This window comes from Bacillus rossius, chromosome 1 (assembly GCF_032445375.1).
Source record: "Bacillus rossius redtenbacheri isolate Brsri chromosome 1, Brsri_v3, whole genome shotgun sequence".
Lineage (NCBI taxonomy): Eukaryota > Metazoa > Arthropoda > Insecta > Phasmatodea > Bacillidae > Bacillus > Bacillus rossius.
The window spans coordinates 243,434,497-243,455,115 of record NC_086330.1 but is presented as its reverse complement, the minus strand read 5'-3'; the positions used below and the strand labels follow the sequence as shown (position 1 = coordinate 243,455,115).

Here is a 20,619-nt window from a genome sequence, read left to right as displayed (position 1 = left end):
GTTTCGCCGCGATGTGATAACGTCGGCACCGCGAGATACGGCCGGGATTGGTTACACGGCGTCTCACCGCGATCAGTTACGACTCGTCACCGCGGGAACGGCGCGTCACAACCGCGTGGCAACTGCGCGGTTCAGAGTGACATCACAGGGACACAGAGAGACAGTCGCACACGGCCGCACACGTATCACCGGGCTTCCGCGGGACAGGAGGCGTGCGAGCACGGGACACTGTCTCGATGGTGAGGGGAGGCGGTCCTCCCTACCTTCCCTCGCCCTGTCATCGACGTCCTGGTACATCGCCCGGATCAGTCTGCCGCGACTGCATGACAGGTCACACGTCAGTATGGACGGGGACGACCCATGGGAGACGTGCTTACGGGCGGTAAAGCACATCGCTAAAACAGACGCCGCAGGGCGTTCCAGAGACAATAGTGATCAGACCACAAAATTGGAGCCACAGAAACCAGACGTACAACAAGGCGAGTGCGGGGCCGCATAGTGCCGTGGACAGTCTGATGTGTTAGCTACCCGCTACCAGTGTGGCACATTACGCCACCGAACCTGTACCGTTGCATGGGAATTCCTGGTTTTTCGGGACGAACTCTTTATGTGCCAGGCATGTGAAAGTAAGGCGACCGCGCCGACACATGTAGCGGTCATGGCCGGCCCAGCCCACGCAGGCGCCGGAATCAGGCACCTGGAGTTCGCCGGACAGGACCACGAGGACCCACGAACATTCGGCCATACCTGCCGTGACCGTTTGGCTCGCTACGGCGTTCCACTCGATGAGTGGACGGAGCGGGTGAGCGACCAGCTCAGAGGGGCCGCCCGTTACTGGTGGGCCATGGTCGGGGAAGGCGAGATGGCATGGGACGACTTCATCTCTCGGCTGGAGAGCCGGTTCAACGATGCGCGAGCACTGGCACAGTGCCGGCGCTCTCTTTTCTGTACCCCACAAGGAGACGACGAGGACGTTGAGTCGTTCATACGAGCCAAAGTGCGACTCCATCGCTGGCTAGCCACTGGAGGCTACCTAAGTGAAGCCCTTGGGCTGGTGGTTGAACTGATGAGGCGGGAGTTGCGTTCACACCTGAGAGGAGCCACCAGATGTGACCTGGAGGACTTTGTGCAACTAGCCATGGAAATTGAATGAGATGTACATCCACTACCGCAGACGCTCGCCGCAAGGACTCGTCAACAGGGGACGGCGCGGCTACAGCCCATAGCACCGGAAGATAGGCTAGTGGTGGTACCCTACAGAGCCCCTGTATCTTCAAACGCTACGCCGGCGGGCGAGTGGCGGGGCCGCACTCCTCCGACAGCAACAGCACGCTCGCCTGAACATGTGGCGCCACAGAACGGCAGTTCGGGCTGATGGATGCCCCCACGACCTTCCAGACCATATTGGTCAGCGTCCTGGATGGGTTCGTGGGCAAGTTTGCCGCGGCCTACCTGGACGACGTGATCGTCTGGTCACGGACATGGGAGGAGCATGCGCAGCACCTTGCCATGGCCCTCGAGTGGCTGGCCAGACACGGGCTGACCTGCGCGTCCCACAAATGTCACGTCGGTGTGACAAAACTGGAATACCTGGGCCACATTGTGAGCCCAGACGGGTGTCGACCCCTGACAGCGCAACTTGATTTGATAGAATCCAAAACTGCACCGCGCACCTGTAAACAGTTACAACAGCTGATAGGCCTGCTCAATTGGCTGAGGGGCTTCATTCCCCATTTCGCCACAGTCACAGCGCCGATGACAGTCCTCCTCTCCCCCAAAACCAGGTTCAAGTGGACAGATGAGACGGACCGCACGATGGCCGACGTGAAGCGCTTGTTCCGGGAATTCCACACGCTCGCCCGCCTCCGCCCCGAGGAGTACGTGTTTTTGCAGACTGACGCCAACCAGGAGGGGATGGGGGCGGTGTTGTACCAAGTAGGTCCAGAAGGGGAATGGTGCATAGTGGAATATGCGAGCGCCAAGTTCAGCCCGGCAGCACACCATTATCATGTCAATGAACAAGAGTGCCTCGCTGTCGTGTGGGCAGTAGGGCACTACAGACACCACCTGGAGGGCTGGCCCTTTACCCTCTGTAACGATAGTAAGTGTCTCAAGTGGCTCTACTCGGTACAGGGGCGCAAGTCGAAGTTCACGCGGTGGGCTCTGACACTCCAAAGCTTCGACTTCCACGTCGAGCACATCCCAGGTCGCGAAAACGTGCTGGCAGACGAACTGTCACGACACCCCGACCCTAATACCGAGTACCATGATGAGGGCAGCTGGGAGGACCTGCTACCTCCGGTAGGGCACACTGCAGACGCTCCGGGGACAGGCGATAATTCGCCGCATCCTTCACGTCGATAACGGCTACAGTATAAGTCCGCACATACCATTTTGCCATCTATCCTGGTCGTGCGCATAGTCTACGTATAGAGACTCTCGTGCAGCGACAGTCAGACAACAGACGTTGCCAGTCCTTGGACAAGCGTGTGTAATGGTGTTTAATAAAGTTCAGTGTCGTTTCAATCAGTTTACCATTTATTCTAAGGCATCCTGGGTGGCCTGAACAGCCCTGGTAGTTTTCAAACCGCGACGCGCTCCTGCCTGCAGCCACAAGGTCTAATCCCCTTTTTGCCCCTGAGATCATTTTCAACTTACTAATTACTCGAAAACTTAAACAGGCAGCGGGAGTGGCGACACCACTAATACTTCTGTCCTTGATTAACCCATCCCACATATCTCCAAAAGCACAACTCTTACTCAGTCTTTTTAATTCTTCTACGTACGTGTCAATATCTTCACCTTCTAGTTGATCCCTGTTAAAAAAAACACATGCCTTTCCACACTTTCATTTGTCTTAGGTACGCAATAATTATCAAAAGCCTGCAGTACATTTTTCATATTTTTCTTCTGATCTTCCTGTAACTCAAACAATTCAAATATTTCTTGACCTTCAATGCCCATGATGTGAAGTAAAATCGTCACTTTCACCTCGTCCATTTGCTTTTTTCCACTCAATGCCAACATATATATCAAACTGTTGCTTAAATTTTTTATAGTTGTCACCCACATTGCCTTCCCAGCAAAGCTTCTTTGGTGGTTTTAGCTGATTCATGATGCTTTATTTTCCTCCTCTCGTTAAAAACACGCGGCCCTAACTTCATCACATATCAACTTATTTCCACTGTTCATATTTCTTCTCACACGCGTAAACTCAGTAACCGACTGTGCCATGTCATGTATGGGTGTTCACATATTAAATAAGAACACGAGGTATTTTTAGATGGTTTGCGATAACCATACCCTTCTATTTTAACATCAACTCTCACAATGCTTGTCATCCTTGCCTTCCCAATACACACTTCTGGTCCATAGACCACACCATCACACATATATGACAGGCAGCACAATGACAACTGTGCCTTAAGTATATTGTCGGAGTGTCATGTATTTACATTAATATAATCGTTAGAGACTTCATGCCATGCGGTAATGTCCGCCGCGTCACTCGTCGGTAAGGGACCTTCACGGGCAACGGAATCAGTGCCGCCATTGGAAGGAACTGTGCCTTAAGTATATTGTTGGAGTGTCATGTATTTCCATCAATGTTAGCATCAGAGACTTCGTGCCAAGCAGGAACATTTGCCTCATCTCTCGTCAGTAAGGGACCTTCACGATTAACAGAATTGGTGCAGCCAATGGAAGGAGCCGCGTTAGTGTGGAGTTGTATATCTGCTAACAGAAACGGCCAGTAGTACGACAGCACCGTGTACCTCGTGCCAGTGATATTAAACAGCTGTAATTTGTGGGCGTATTCATCTTTTAATTTAATACAGTGACCTGGGTAGCCTGAACAACCCAGGGATTCTTTCAGTCGGCACGCCTCTGCCTCCAGTCACGTGGCCGAACCGAACCCCTAGACCCATGTATTTTCTTACTAACATAATCACTACAGAGGCAGACGAAACAGTGTCAAGTTATGTAACAGTTAGAAGCAAATGAAACTGGGTCAAAAAACTCTCATATAGGAGAAGACAGGGACTTGAGGTTTATTAAATTTTTTACTTGCCACTAAAGAATACATCTTGAAAAATATAATTGTAGATTAAAATTTGTCCCAAGGTGAAAATTCTTAGACAGTACTTAATATTTTGCCACTAATTTATGATAGTTTATACTAAATATGCTGTTTGTGTTTTAACATAAGTTCGTAAATACAAATATACTGCAAATAACCTGTTGTTATTAAATAAATACATTTGAACAAAAATACTTTATTCAAATTTTCATGATATCATTATTGTCATCTGTAACATGATACATAAATTATTTATTGTCTTAAAAATCACAATACACTAAACGTTATGAATAGTACAGAAGCAGATGATTGTCCCGAAGAAACCCGCAAACGACTTGCACTTGCAACTTTCCTCGAGAGACCTGAAAGCATCTTACCCTCTCGAGTAAAACGGCCATCCCCCACACTGTTTCCGGCAAGTAAAACGCACGAGGGCGCCCCGATAGTTAAAATGTCAAAAGTGTCTTCAAGTAAAACATACCAATTATGTTTACTTTTGGCTTTTATTATGAAAATATTTGTTTGTGTTTATTGACTTAAGAAAGTTCGCAGACCTGCTGTGATTTAACGAAAATGATTTTGACATTAATTGTTTTTCTACCGAAATTAATCCGTGAATTGTATTATTAATATCTTTCTTTAATTTTTCAAGCGTGCTATAAGGAACATTAATTCTCAAGAGAATTACAAGATAGTAATATGCTAAATGATGCTGTTTCGGTATAATTTAACTGCCATCGAACAATTCGTTTTTATAGTTACATGTGTATTCGTGAGTACTAGGACTGTAAGTTGCACTCACATAACTGGATCGTGGAACACCAAAGATTTTTTTAAATTTCTGGTTAAATTTGGCATTCAGAAAACAAGCCCTCATAACCCAAAGGAATCTTTCGGATACATTTTTGGTAACATTACATCAAATGTGAATGTTAGTCAGTTCATTACATTTGCCGTGTTGGATAGGGAGTATTTTCTAGAGTATTATGGCAACCGATCCCTACATGATAAAGAATTAGCCTGTGAGAAAATGTTCAATAAGATAAGCACAATAGCATTCGATTATGACTGTTTCAATCAAGGAGAGGATTTTCTTAGGAAGGTTCCTTGTCCTAAAGATGAGTTATGTCCTGAAGAGAACCCTCCCTGGAATGTGATAAAAGGACATCAGTTTACGTTTGCAATAGAGGATCTTAAGCAGCCAAGGTAAAAAAAATGTATATTTTTACTTATTTTTGTGGTTGATAGTTATACTGATCAGATCAACTAGGTAAAATGAAAAATTTTAAGATGGTGTAATTCTTTCTTATTGTGTATCCGGTTTGTATAAAAGTTTTATAATTCATTTTTTCAAAATCAAATATATTTTGGCTATGATACAATTTTGTATCACAAACTAATTTCACTGTTTACTTAATTTTAATATTTTATGTTAAAATATAATTGCATACATTACAGGGAACTGTCGTCCTATTTATCGTGTATCCAGTTTAAATAATAGCTTTATAATTTATATCTTCAAAATCAAAAGTATTTTAATAATTTTATGGTTCGAAATCACAAACACATTTTACTGCTTACTTTATTTTAATTTTTTATGTTAAAATACAATTGGATATGTTACATTTATATGAATTAATAAAAATCAATCACCAATAGTAGGCTGGGTCAAATCAACACACCCATTTTACCTCACCATCTCAGGTTTTGATGAAATTTTGTACAGATGTTACCTCCATACAGACTAACATAAATATAAAATTTTAAGTATGATGTATCCATCCATTTTGATAATATTGCTTTGTAAATTTTCGAAAAAAACACTCAAAAGCGCACGATAGGCATATTTTAAAATTACCATAACTCTTCTCCAAATTAAGTTAGAAAGGTGAGACAGGTGTCATTTTGCAGCATTTGGTATGGCCTTTCATGTGATATGTAACACAATAATGTCTAGAAAAAAAATAATTTTCAAAATAATTCTTAAAATTAAAATTTTAAATTTTAAAAATAATTTTCAATATATTTTTTAAAATTAAAATATAAAATTTTGGAAAAAGCACATTTTAAATTTTTTTTTTAAAAATTCTATAAAATTTTTTGTACAAATATTAAATTGTCTACAAAGTTTCAAAGTGGAAAGTTAATGGGTTCATAGTAAAATTAATTGAAAACAAAGGCCCTTTTTGTCAAACCTCAGGTTAAATGTTGGCAGCAAAGGAAAGCATAACAGAATATAGTAAAATCTTGTTGTAAAATACACAAAAAAAAAAATAATCAGATAATTATATTCTGTACACTGAAAGTTTCTTCAACTGAACAATTGTTTGATTAAATTTTACAGGAAATTTAATTTAAAATGAGAAATACATTATGCTGAAGTACAATATATGCAAGATTCTCCTGCACAATAATTTAAAATGAGAAAAAAATTGAAGAAAGGAAATTAGCACTCACATGTTTGATTGCAATTTTCAATTACAGTACTTGAAAAAATTTTTCATTGGTTTTTAAAGTGTCATTTTCAGATAGCACATAAATTCTTCCAGTTGGTGTCACAGGATTTACTGTACATAACACATCTGTGAGAGGAATCCATAATACATCTGGTTTCCCTGGATAAGAAAAGGATGGTGATGGTCCAGCAGGGTGGAGAAATGTTACTTTCACTTCATCAATTTCTTCGTTTTTCTCCATAACATAAGCTAGCCACCAGTTCTTGTCATATACAACTACAGTATAGCCCTTTACGTCTCCTATTTGCCATTTGTCTAGTGATCAACAGTTACTTGTGATGAATGTGTAGCTCCAGAAAATGTTTTTACAGTAATTTTTGATGTGCTTGAGTCAACAGGTATAAATGCATGATATTGCTGAGTTCCTTGGATGGTAATTGCCTGATTGAAACGATCTTTTAAAAATATTTCTGACTATGTAATCCTCTTGTGTAGTGAATGTGAAATTAATACCAGAAATATTTTCTACTGCCCATTCATAAAGCTGGAAAGGGGTCAAGATCTGGTTTTTGTAGGGCCGTTGCAAGCTAGCTTTAGCTGCTAATCTCTTAACCGTACCTCCAACTCCATCGCAAGGCCTTTACCGTGTGCTGTGGCTGAAAAATGCCATTCAGCTGATATGCTGAAGTCTTGCTTGTGAAAACACAAATTGATGAAATTTTTCTTATTTTTATATTGGGCAGCAGACCCATCTGAAAAGTAAAAGAACTTATGAGGAACGTTTTTAAATTTTGTAATCAAAAAAGCAACCAAATTTCTTTGAAATGTGTAAACAGCAACTGTATTGTACTCTAGGCAGTCAGAAATTACAACGTAGTTCAAATGTTCAATTCTTTTTTCTCCTTTATAATATATCACAAACGGGTGAACTGTGGCATGTCCCTTAGTCCAGTGGTAAGTCTGGGCTTCATCTTGTACAACCATACTGTAGTTTTCTGAAAAGTCGAGTGTGATGGCAAATTCAGATTTTGTTAAATTTTCCTTTAAGTGATTCATGAAAGAGGTCTGTTGTTTTGCAATAAAGTCGTGGCGGACTAAGAGTGACAGCTTGTCACGGAGTAAATCTATGAAATCTGCTGATGATTTCTGCAGTGTCTCTAAATTGCAACGGTCAACTGAAATCCACTGCCGAAATGTGATCTTTCGTATCAGGTGCTCTTCAAATGACTTCTCAAGGACGGTCCGTATTGCTGCAGTACCAGGACAATGTGTATAATGTCCAATATTGCAATCTATTGTTGGTGGATTGCATATCATTTTTGGTAGGCAATGTTTGTAGGTTTTGAATTATCCATTTGTTAAATCACATAATCTTGCATTTTCAATCATCAATTTGACATTTTGATGGATTGTACATACATACACTGCATGTGTCCCACTAGAACCCGCTAAAATACAATGCTTTGGACGAAGCTCCGCAAATTTTGAAAAACCTATTTGAATATTTGGAAATTTCTCCTTGAATAAAGTGTATCCCTCTTTCAGATTGCACAAAATAAGTCTTTTTGATATTTTTTTTATTTATTTTTATTAGGTTCAGTGACTGTTATGCAGTCTTTTTCACCAGGCATCGCTCTACTGACTTCATCATTTTCATAAAATAAATGGACAGCTTCAACTACATCTTCTGAGAGGTGTTTGCCTGGTTTGGGGTTAGGACTTTCTAAATTCCTTTTTCAGCCAAGAGTTTTTTTGATAGTTGTACCATGTAGTTTGACGCATCAAACTCTTGCATTATTTTTGTAACTCCCCAAGGGTATCACAGAGCTAAGGGAATCCCAAGGCAATGCAAGGAGAATCCCAAAGTAAGGGGAATCCCAAAGCTAGGGAAATCACAAAGCAAATTGAGGGGAATCCCCAGTAGCTGGATGCTTGTCTGATCTAATCTTTGAAATCCTGTATCAGAGACAAGAAAAGTGTAGCACTAGAATTAATTACAATTGTGATATTAGTGATTTTTAATCAATTTTATGTGTTAATACTTTCAACATAACTTATTATAGTTATAAAAATGGTTAAATATCATAATTGGGTAAAGTAAAGTATAAATATGGTTACAATTACCAATTAATTTTACTATGAACCCATTAACTCTCCACTTTGAAACATTGTAGACAATTTAATATTTCTACAAAAAATTTTATAGAATTTTTTGAAAAAAATTAAAAATGCATTTTTTGCAAAATTTTAAATTTAAATTTTAAAAATTATTTTGAAAATTATTTTTTTTCTATACATTATTGTGTTACATATCACATGAAAGGCACATTGAGCTCAATAGCATGTGCCTCGGAACTGAGAGATACTCAGTGACATTGGTTCGCAGGTTCTGGTATGTCAGCCTAGTGGCCTGCTACCGCAACCAAGAGACCTGCCGCTGGCACCATTTCCAGGACGAGATTGAGCTGTCATACGACATCTGGCTGGTGAACGGCAACCCCAACCAGAGCACCCACAATCCACTCGGCTACCAGTTTTCCTTCGACAGACAGGTGATGTTATGTCATTAACTGTCATTGTCTACACAGGACATTTATTTTATTTGATTTCTGTATGCAGTTCACTTGTATGATTGCACTATTTCAGTCTGTAAACAAATAGGCAAAGTCAAGTTCGTTACTAAACTATTATGGCCCAATAATTGTTAATTTTTATGATGGTCGTTTCATCCCTTTTTAGTTAATTATCTTATTTTTTTTCCATGCTTGCTTACCCAGAAGCATGAAAATGACAGTCAAGTGGCTAATCTTATGAATAATGAAGCATTTGTGGTGACCATTAATTTTCTAAAACACTTAATGTGATAAATTTTAGCTAAGCTTGAAAATTAATTCTTGATTAGTGTTGATTTGTTAGATACAGGGTGTCTACTGACCCTGGAAAACCTGGAAAAATCAGGGAATATTGTAATCAAGGAATAATCAGGGAAAAATCAGGGAATTGTTTTCAAAAATCAGGGAATTTTTGTTTGGTAGGTTGTAGTTGGCAATTTTTTTTTTGTTTATTGATCAGGTTGCATTAACGTAGCATCAAGTGTGTCCCCTCCCATTTTTATTTTTGAATGGCAAATAATGAACAGTTCCCACGTACATTTTCGGATTCGGAAGTGGCGTCAAATCACGTGATACAAACTGGTTCAAGCTGGTCTGTTATCCTGCTGACGTACGTGCTGTGGCATATGCTTCCCACGTTCAGATTATACGGACAGGTGCATTTACTTTTAAGTATCTATGGATGCTCCCATTGTAAACTGGGCATTTTTGTTAGCTTTGAAAATACGTATCACAGACACTTTTGGTGAAGATTCGCCATAATTGCTAGAAATTGGTAGCTGTGGGTTCATACGGTCCATGGTGCATTCAAAACTGGAATTTCTGCTACACAATGGGACGTTGTTAGTTTTTTTGAGGCACAGTTACTTTTTGTTTAAGCATGTACCTGCATGGAGGGCAGATTACATTAGAATAACTAGATCAGAGCTTTTTCCCAAGAAATTTTGTGCAATCAGATGGAATACTGCAGTTGCTGAGCGTGCCATGAAAACGTTACCCCACCCAAATAAATTTGTTAGTGAAGTTTCTATTTCATCTGTCTCTTTCAATGTAGTGAAAAGTGCTCTTGAAGATAGTCTTCTAGAAGTAAAATTGACATTCTTCCACTCTTTAGCATCAGAGCTGGAATTGTTTCTTATAATGTTCCAAAGTGAAGCACCCATGGCACTTTTTCTCTATGATTCACTGTTAGACATTTTGTTAACTTTGGCAGGAAAGTTTGTGAAACCAGAGGTACTGAAGAGCTTTAGGGACAAACGCAATGTATCTCGATTGGATGTAGATAACCAGGAAAATCTATTGACTGCTAACATTATCAAGTTGGGTTATGCAGTACGCCATGCCATCAAGAAAGAGAAAGTACCAGAAAAGTCTGTCCTGTTACTGAAAAATGATGTTAGGACTTGTCCAAAGGTTATGGTAAAAAAACTTCAAGACAAAATTCCCCTGAAGTACAAACATACCATGGGAATTTCCTGCTTATATCCCTCTGTGGCTTTAAATTCGGGTGTGAGGAAACAGCGTGTGAAGTACAGTTTATAATGTTGTCTTCGAAACAGGTGGCTATCAGGACAAGAAGCTGATAACATTGAGTGATCATATCAGTTGGTTTGTTCCTCGCAAGATTCTGAAGCACTGTGGATGCTCATTCTTAAGGCACATACAGTAGCTGCTAAAACAGGCCTTCTAAAGTTTGTGAGGATGATGTTGGTACTTTCCCATGGAAATACATCATTGGAAAGAGGATTTTCAGTGAATTCTAATCTGCTGACTGAAAACTTGCAGGAAGAAACACTGATTGCACAAAGACAAGTGTACGACTTTGTTCAACGTTCTGGAGGTGTAGAGCATGTTGATATCACCAAGTCCATGTTACGGTATGTAAGAAATGCTAGTTGTAGGCGTAAGGAAGCCCTGCAAACAAAACTAAAAAAAAAGGAAGCTGCAGACAAGAAGAAGGCAGAAAAAAGAAGAGTTGAAGAGGAGATCAAGGCATTGCAGTTTAAGAAGGCTCGAGTGTTGGATTTGGCTCGTTCTGAAGCAAGTGCAATAGACGCAAAAGTTGAGTCACTGCGAAATTGACGGGAGCTTCCTTTAACTAATGTTTTTTGCAAAAGTAATTGTGTGAAATATTTGTAGCAGCATGTTTTATTTGCCATCAATTGAGTCACTTTGGCCATGTCTGGAAGAAGGTAATTTTTTTACTAATTTAAGTAAGTTGAAATACTTTGAAACCCGTCAATGTATTGTTATGCAGTTTTTTCAGTTTCGTGGAATGTCGTAATTGTGTTAAAGAAAACCTGGAAAAATTCAGTTTTAGACCTGGAAAACCTGGAAAAATCAGGGAATTTCATTTACTAGATTTGGTAGACACCCTGTAGATAAAATTTGTAAATTGAGTTGACATCTTCACACATGTAGCACCACCATGATGCTGTGGCTAGTACAGCACACCTGTTACTTGATTTTGGCAATTTTCGTTGTTGGAGATTATGATTGCACAGCATGTTAGCTGATACATGCTGAATGAGTGGCAATAAAACATGAGAAATATTTATTACTGTGTTTATGCCCTTGCTGGGCAGTTGTCTGTCTATTTTTGGATGGCAAATTATCTCTGATTATTGCAATCCCACCCAACCATTTTTGTTATTTTTTTGTTTTCCTCCCAGTATATGAGAAACAGTCAGGAATTTCTTGTGGAAATGTACTTTGTTAGGAAACTGTTATCTGATTTCTTCTTATGCATTATGCATCCAGTGCAAACTGATTTAAATGCTACCAATAGGTGGGTGGTTTAGAGCGGGATTCCCTAATCTATTTCAGTGCTGGCACCTATGGGATTTCGGGGGAACGGCTGGATTATCTCTGGGGGGCATCCCCACAGAGGAATCCTCTGCAGGTGGCTGTATGGGTCACCTTTGTTAGAGGGGGGGGGTGTGTGTGTGTGTGTGTGTGTGTGTGTGTGTGTGTGTGTGTGTGTGTGTGTGTGTGTGTGTGTGTGTGTGTGTGTGTGTGTGTGTGTGTGTGTGTGTGTGTGTGTGTGTGTGTGTGTGAGTGTGTGTGTGTGTGTGTGTGTGTGCGTGCGTGCGCGCGCGCGGGGGGCGCGCGGGCGCGGGCGTGGGTGTGTGTGGGGGTGGGTGTGTGTGTGGGTGTGGGGGGGTGGGTGGGTGGCTGGCTGGCTTCGGCTCTCTTCCTGAGATTTTTTGGGAGCCATTATTGGTGATGGCCTAAGGCAGACAGGTGCTGGGAAAAACATAGTAGTTGAGTCGGTTATGGCCACCCTTCATTTTTGTTCAGCTGTTGCACGATTGCGGGCTCTGGTGTAGAACCATGCATGCAAATCTCCCTCTACCGAGATGGTTAGGGGCCTGGGGGGAAGAGGCTTTTGTTGATGGGCCTTCTTTCCTCCACCTCAATAGGAGAAAGGCACGTGCTGGTGCATCCTCACTCACTCCCGGGGTGCTGCAGAATTACCAGAACTGATGGTCCTAACCTCATGAGTCAGGTGCAGGTGTGAAAGTGTCCCTTGGTTCTTCTCTTACCTGAAGGCAAACACTCAAGCATCGTTGGTATCTAGGTTTATTTATGATTTATAATAGGCAACGGCTAACTGATCTAAGTTTATTCAGTTAATACTTCTGATGCGGAACTGGCTCTCAACAAACTTTAGGCGACATGGCTAGTCTTTGGGAGGCCATTGCTAGCTGAAATTAGGTCCATTCTTCAACTCACAACTTAATTGTGAGATCAAGCAGTTACCCTGGAGCTTTCATTCTCGTCAAGGTCAACTCTGCTGCGGGTGGTTAGATGTCTGTTGCGGGTGGCGTGGTGAAATTGACTCGTCTGCCTGAGCTGGGAGTGCCACGTTGAGCTATGCTCAACTGCCTTCATGTTTGCCTCCTGGTGTCTTTCGACACCAACTGCCCGTCGCTGGGCTAAATAGCTCTTTGATTGGTTTCCTGAGGGCCAGGCATAAAGGGAGGAGGTTGAAGAGGTAAGTCACTCTGCCTGGCGGAAGAGGGAGTGGCTGGGAGCAGTGGCTAGTCCAGTAGGCTTGGGCTGCCTCAGCGTGGTTGCTCCGGGCTACGGGAGACACCGGTGTGGTTGCCTTGGCAACGGGTGATGTTGCAGCTAGACTACCATGCTAATTATTTCGACCGTCTGGGCAGAAAGGAGTTATGTTACAGTTGATAATACAGACAGTGCATGGCATGCAACATGTCAGATCAACTAAACAAACCCAACACACACACCTAGCTATGCACTTGTGAATCCAGTGGGCTTTACGAGTCCAGCAGAATGCATGTCTTTGAAATGGAGGCTTAGAGACAAGCTTACATGGTGAACCTAGTTGTTGCTGCCATTGTGTAGTTAAAGATGGCTTTATTTTAATTTGGTTATAAAAGCCCTGGAAACTGCTTTGAGTGGGTAAATGACACTACTGTATACACAGAAATAAACAAAAGGAAAAACATTTTTAAAAAAAAAGGAAACTTACTTCTCACAAGAGGAAGTAGAAAATGGATCGTATTTGAAGAAATTTAAAAAAATACGAAGTGGTTTGCTTTAACCTTACCCTTTTTTTGTTTCAAGAATTACAAAATTACATAGAGCAAAGTTATTGGGGCCCCAGCTGTCAAAACTTATTGATTACAAATAGATTATTAATTGTACCTGGAATACAAATTTAACATTTTCCTTTGAACAAACAAGACAAGTCGTAATCAATTTTTCACAAAAAAAAAACGTTAGTAATTTAACTAGGAAAGTTTATGGTTAAACATTTTTTAGCCCAACCAGGTTGGGACTATGTACAATTTAAGTAACTATTTCCGATTTAACAATATCTGATATTGTTGACTGTTCACTGGCAGTGACTAGAAGCGAGGAGAAGAGGTGGTGGCTCAAAGGTTAGCCAGCTTGAAAGACGCGTGGAATTCATGTTCATTCAAGAAGGAAGCATGTAAATTTAGCTGAATTTGACGAAGGACTTGAGCCGGAGAAAAACCCGAACTCTTGGACTATCTCTTGGACCCCACTGGAACCAAACAAAAGAGGAGGGCCAGTGGTCAAGAATAGAAATAAATGTGATAAGAAACAGTGATTGTGACGTTAGGGCAAAAGTGAAGTATGTAGAAAGTCATCTATAGGCGAAAAGGACTAGAATTTCCCACTTACCATTCTGGGAGTAGAATGATGAAAATCACTCCCTCTGGAGATGCACTAGCGTTCGCGGGAGCCATGCGCAAGTCATGCTACAAGATTGCCTACTAATCAGAACTAATGGGAATATTAATCTAGAAAATAAATTAAAAAAGGGATCACTCCCGGACTCCCTGGGATCACATCCCTTAAGCTAGTCGCTGAGAGACTGTTGCGCGAAAGGGATCGCAGGTGAGAAGCACCGGAAAGAAACGACTATGGTGACGACAGAAGAACGAATCAATCATCCCTTTGGGCTGCATTTCGTTAAAACTTGCGCTAGGGGCTCGAAGGCCAAAGAAGTGGGGCAACTTGCCTCTGATTGGCTGGAGGTGCAGTCAAGAGATCGCTCTGCTAACCATAAGAAAAAAATTTCAAAGGTGGCTGGTAGCCTAACTTAAGAGCCATTGGAGGTCACTCGCGCTCCGATAGCAGCGCGTTTTGTCGGGGTACAGGCGAAACAGACTCACAGTTAGTTCACAAAAGTCCCTCAAGAGTGACTAGCATAAGCCTGGTCTTTATGGGACCAACTGGTTTTAGCTCTGTCGGGCTAAAAGGAAAATAGAGATGTGGTGGCGGCCGCTAGAGGCCTCGTGACTCGTCGAAGTAAAGTAGTTGGCATCTTAGCCACGAGATGGCGAAGGCAGAACTTTTGCCAACCAGCAAGATGACTTTGTTTTCGGCTCGCCAAGAGCCGAATTTGAGGACCGGTCAGTGCTCTCGGTGAAGTTCCTGGAAAAGATGAAAAGGGGAGGGGATCTGCTAGCTTGTGAGAAATTTGTTAGGGTTGGCGCCGATGCGTACCGGACAGCCCTGGAACATTAGAATGGGGCATGTCTGGAGCTGATAATCTAATCTGATCTCTGGGAACGGGGCTGCCCTGGTAGGACGCTGAGAAAAGCACTCACAGTCACGAAGCAGGACACTGTTACTTGTCGCGTTCATGGCCTGAGGCGGGAAGAAAAATGATGTCTTATACTTGGCTGACGAAATCACACCAGGCTCTTGGTTGCAGGACTTTAGTAGGAAAGATTTGATCAGGATGAACAATGAGCTAACAAAGTTTATATTAGGGGTTTAAGTGAAAAAAAAAAATTGTGCAAATTATTTAAAATTTGCTGCTCAAGTGTTTTTTTTCCCCCAAAGTGTTTACTACCACAGAAACCATTTGCTGTGTCACTTATTTCTCCTTTCATTGTTATTTCTTTAACAAGGATTTATTGTCTTAATATGTATTTTATTGGTAATGTACATAGCTGGTTTTTGGGGTTTTGTTTTTGTCTCTGTCATTTGTTTCGTAAGTATTTAGCTGCTGGAGTCTCTGTCAAGGTTTATCTTGGATTCCTGTATATGTATTTTTGTTTTTTTCTTGTGATTTGTTATTTTTGTAAACTCATTTCAGATAATAGCAAATGTCCATGGATGAGACAGTTGGGTTATGTGTGGGGTGCATGTGTAGGACACCCTAGAGCTGTACCTGGTGTTCTTCGTTTGCTACGTGGTGCTGCTGCCCCTTCAGCTGTACGCCGTCACACGCCAGCAACACCCTGTCACGCGCCTCTTCACCGCCAGCCTCTTGCTCGAGTTTCTGGCCCTTTCCTTCATCCTCATCCACGTGGTGACTTTCGCGCTGGATGGGGTGGGCCTGTACCAAATGGAGGTGGCAGGTGACATCTTCGACATTCTGTCTAGGGTGCGTACTAGCATCTCTCCATAGCAATGCTGTTCTCTCTGCGATCACGCTGCATGTATTGTAGTTTAATTTGTTAAGAGGGAGTTCAAAATGAAGATAAACAAATATCTATTCACTGCAAACTTCAAGCTTTTTTTCCCATTTGAAAAAAAAAAGCCAAGTGAGCTAACCAACGAATAAGCCTATTGCTTCCTAATTATCTGACTTCCTTTGACAGCTTGAATGTTTAAAGACAGACTAATAATTTTCTCAGTGTTCTTGGTGGTCACCAACCTTGACTTTAATGAAAAATGAGAAATATTCTTGAATTTTCATTGCTTGGAAAAATCATGGAATTGTACTTAATTATTTGTTGCTGTTGCAAATTTTGCAAAAAGAAAATTGCACAGACAATAGGTACTTTAAGAGCATTGATGCATGATAAAAAAACAGTCATACATCAGAATAAACTGAAATTTTGCTTGATTGTTTCATAAATGCTTGCATATTATTACTCTGTGTTCAGCTGGCTCGTATATAAGCTAGCGGCTAAGATTTTGCCAGTAAATGGCGAGATACCTCCCGTGGGGAGAGGTTGTTGAAGGTCACAGCTATGAGTCTTGCCATCCAGAGGGGATCTCTGAACGGTCTTACAAAATATCTCTCTCTCTCTCTCTTTTTTTTTTTTGGTTATTACCAAGATGTTAAATTGAAGAATAAACTTGGCATAACGAACTGTGTATTATATTGTGTAAAAATTTTGATAATATTGTACAAAAAACGCTTGTTTAGTAACGCGTAGTAAAACTATCCAAAAGAAAAAAATTAATTAAAAAATATTGGGTTGGACAACAATGATAGTCTTAACTCATTACACTAAGGACTAAGGCAAGTATACATAATCGTTTAAAACATTGATTTGAGTCATCACGCAATAATTGCACTCCTCGTCCATAAATTACTGTCACTTCGTGAACCTAATACAGTCATGTTTATTAAATTTTTTTCTACGATTTGGGAGAGTGTATCACATAAAATATGATACATCTTAAAAATCTACGAAGTTTTTTCTTCTAGCATATGAATTTTATTTCTTATTAAATTTAATTAACATTCTTATTATTTTCAAAAGAAAAACACAATTATTGTTGTAAATTTGTGAACCACCCCCTTAAACCTGGTTTATCTGAAAACGTATTTTGATATGTTTTTAAAACATGTAGCAGCTCTTTCTTGCATTGATCGTCGATTGTAGAAATTTCTGTTACTGCTTTATTCAAATCTTCCTGTGTCAATATTAAGTTACTTAAATTATTAGTAGATATTCTATAAGCATAAGGATCTTCGTTATGAATCAACGAAACACATTTGTCGCTGATCTGCCAATTTTGGGTGGTTGTCGGTGTTTCTAATTCATCCATGGCTGTAATCATCCATCCTCCAAAATCTAATATTTTTTTACCGGTGGTAAGGAAATCTACGTCTTAAATAACAGGTTTTGCTAAGCCTCTTACAATTAATACTGGCACCTGTTTATTGTTTCCTAGATCTTCAATCTCTATTATAGTTTGTCGATTTATGATGGGACTAGCCCTTGAAGAAACTCCTGCAATCTTTAAACTTGGTACAGGCAACAGTGGTAGTTTTATTCCTGTAGATTCAATCATGGTAACACAGTCTTCACTTATACACGAGATTTCTGCTCCACTATCTAGTAATGTTGGTATTTTGATTCCATTCACTGTGAGTGGAATTTCTGGACATAATGCTTCTTTATGTTGTTCAGTGTTTTCGTTAGGTTCGCTAAGTAAAAATTCCCGTTCATTTTCTCGAAATAAAATTGTGTTAATTTGTTTAGTAGTAGCTGTATAGTTATTATTATTGGACGTATATTTAGCCCCTTCCATTATCTTATCCCTATTCAGTTTACCGCATCACTACCGAAACTTTTGAATTGGCCGGGTAGCCATGTTGTCGCTGTTGTTTCATTTTCTTTTTGCATAGAGTACATTGGAGTTCCTCCTTGTATAACCTCTGTGGTTCCACTCACTTGTGTTCGTGGGCATTTCATATTGCTAAACTCATTTACCTGTGGAATATAATAGGTATTATTTCCTCTTTGTCCTACATTGTGTTCTCGATTTTCCCACTCCTTGTCCCTCTGTGACGGAACAAATGTCTGTGCCTCAAGCCTACACTGATTATCTGATGGTTTTGTGTTATCAGAAAACTGTGTCTCGGCGTCTTCCAACTTCGGTTGTCTTGAACGAAACCAAACTGCCCCTTCCTGATGTTAGTTATGTTGTTGCTGTTCAGGTTCATGACCATCTCGTCGTTATGATAACGTCGTTGACCCAGATAACCTTTATTATGCCAATTATTCTTTGGGTACTGATAATCAACGTTGTGAATTAACATGTGGGGTTTTTTGTCCGTTATAGTGTTCATCTTTTCTGTTTCTCCAATTCTGATACAATGGACTTGACTGACTAGTAATTTTACGATCATTGTTTTCTTTATGTGTGTATGTTCGATCAAGTTTTTCCAGTCTGTCATATGTCAGAAGTTGTTCTATGAAGTCAACTATTCCATTATATTGTCGTCCAGTTAGTTTTAATTGATATTTGACTGGTAATTGCCTAAGAATTATAGCAATGAATTCTTCGTCGTCCATATTACAATCCAAATATCTGGTCCTCTCGTACATGTCGCTTATATGTGATTCTAAATTTTGAAACTCTTTATTCTCAAATTTCTCCGAGTTTAACTGAATTCTGAGATTGCTTTGTATTCTTGTATTCCACAATTGCTGTAGGAATAATTTTTGGAAATTATCATACTCTGTGACTGTATCCTGAAGCAATTCCCACCAAAAATATGCTGTATTTTTCAAACAATGACTAATGCATTTCAGTTTATCTTCCTCCGACAAATTAAATATTTTACAGTATTCTTCAAATTGTTTTAAAAAACGTCTAGGGTTTTCGGTACTCTTCCCTGTATAGATTGGAACGTTATCTAGCCATTTTTTTGCTGGGTGGTGTAGTGTTACAATTGGGTCTGTGGCCATGGGTAATATATTTTTGTTTAATATGGTTTGTCCTGCGTTAATATCAGTAGAGCTATTCATACTCGCGTTTTCCATTGTAATACCGCGTAAGCCTCCATTATCAATGGTCGATGATGTACATATAGCAGTATGTTGTCTGACTTCTTTTTCTACTTCACTCATCCTCAATTCTACACTGCTTACTTTGCCTTCCAGACTTTCTTGTATTTGATTCAATTCTCTCTGAACTATAATTACTATATTTTCTTTGCATTTATTTTTATGTCCATGCAAAGTTTCGTTAACCTCATCTTGAATTTGTGGTATGATTGTTTCTACTGTCTCTAAACGTGTTTGTACCACGGAAAAATTATGCTCCATTTGTTGTTGTGTTTGTGTGATTTCTGTCCTAATCTGCTCTGTTTCTGCTGTTATCTTATTTAAAGCAGTATTTAACATTTGTGCAATATTATCCAACCTATTGCTATGTTCTTGTCTCTACGCTCTCTTTCCTGTTTTTCTTCACTTTCCTTTCTCTCGCGTTCCTGTTTTTAATTTTGTATGAATTTAAACATTTGTTCTATAGTAACGGTTTGAGTTTCAGTTACTGTCGGTGTCCTTCCCATGTCCTGTTGTGTCTGAAGATTACTTGATGTATTTGCATCATGATGTGTTCCTGACCCTGTACTTGCTTCCATTTCTTCATCTCCTAACATTTCTCCAGCGACTATTTCCGAATGAGAACTACTACTATCACCGTCTTTACTTCCTCTGAGAAAATATGGTTCTCGATTTCCTCCTGTTAACATAATCTGAAATCCCTAATTTATTTCAGCGCTACTCCTGGTTATTAACTAGCCTTCCGAGTAGTATTCTATCTGTGTTTCTTTCAAGTTTTACTTTTTATCGAGTACGCACGTTGGTGCGCCAGAACTGTAGAACAAACTAGTGAATTTAAGAAAATTATTAAGTAGAGTTTGATAACTTTCTTCTCACTAGTTTTAATCTCAGCAATTATGTAAAAGAATAGATTTGACAGATTTAGTTTTAAACTAGTGTTTTCACATTTTAAATTGGTAATTATGTACATGGACACGACTTAACTTTCCAAGTAAAATTTAATGTATTTACCACTTCATTTTGTATGTACGTTGACCAAGTACATTCAAAAATTATATTATTTTCAACCAATAATATGAACTTGTTTAACTAGTTTAAATTGGTACTTAATAACTATAATAGATGGAATTCGTTTAGTTTTCTGTCAATTAACAATTCAATTACTTTAACGTATGATTTGAATTAAGATTGTCATCATTTTTCTCAAGATTTCTATTCAATAGAAGATATCAATTATCAAATAAGGTAGTATAAGTTACTATCTTTATGGGTTCAAGAAAATACTTACTTTCCAGCTTAACTCAAGGTCGAACAGCGTAGACCTCTGGATTTTATTAAAAACCAAATTACACAGAACAAAATACCAATGAAGATTATTCAATCATATTATGACTTTGATATTAAATTACTAAAACAATTCCACCTGC

At 40.0% G+C, this 20,619-nt stretch overlaps 2 protein-coding genes across 2 annotated transcripts in view; both read left to right on the top strand.

Annotated features, from left to right (window-relative positions):
* The first annotated feature begins 658 nt into the window (after positions 1 to 658).
* On the top strand, positions 659 to 1,153 carry LOC134546315 (activity-regulated cytoskeleton-associated protein-like). Its single transcript, XM_063389053.1, has one exon. It carries the CDS (start codon positions 659 to 661, stop codon positions 1,151 to 1,153), a length of 495 nt encoding a protein of 164 aa, XP_063245123.1.
* Positions 1,154 to 4,542: 3,389 nt separating this feature from the next.
* LOC134527429 (transmembrane protein 145) overlaps positions 4,543 to 20,619 on the top strand; it is a 68,164-nt gene continuing 52,087 nt past the window's right edge. Inside the window, exons 1-3 of the mRNA XM_063360105.1 lie at positions 4,543 to 5,284; positions 8,921 to 9,086; positions 15,811 to 16,044. Of these exons, the coding sequence (XP_063216175.1) occupies positions 4,785 to 5,284; positions 8,921 to 9,086; positions 15,811 to 16,044 (900 nt within the window). The 5' untranslated portion in view covers positions 4,543 to 4,784. The remainder of the gene's footprint in view (positions 5,285 to 8,920; positions 9,087 to 15,810; positions 16,045 to 20,619) is intronic.

Excerpts from the sequence above, each read along its gene's own strand:
- LOC134546315 (XM_063389053.1), top strand. The coding sequence starts at position 659 with ATGGCCGGCCCAGCCCACGCAGGCGCCGGAATCAGGCACCTGGAGTTC.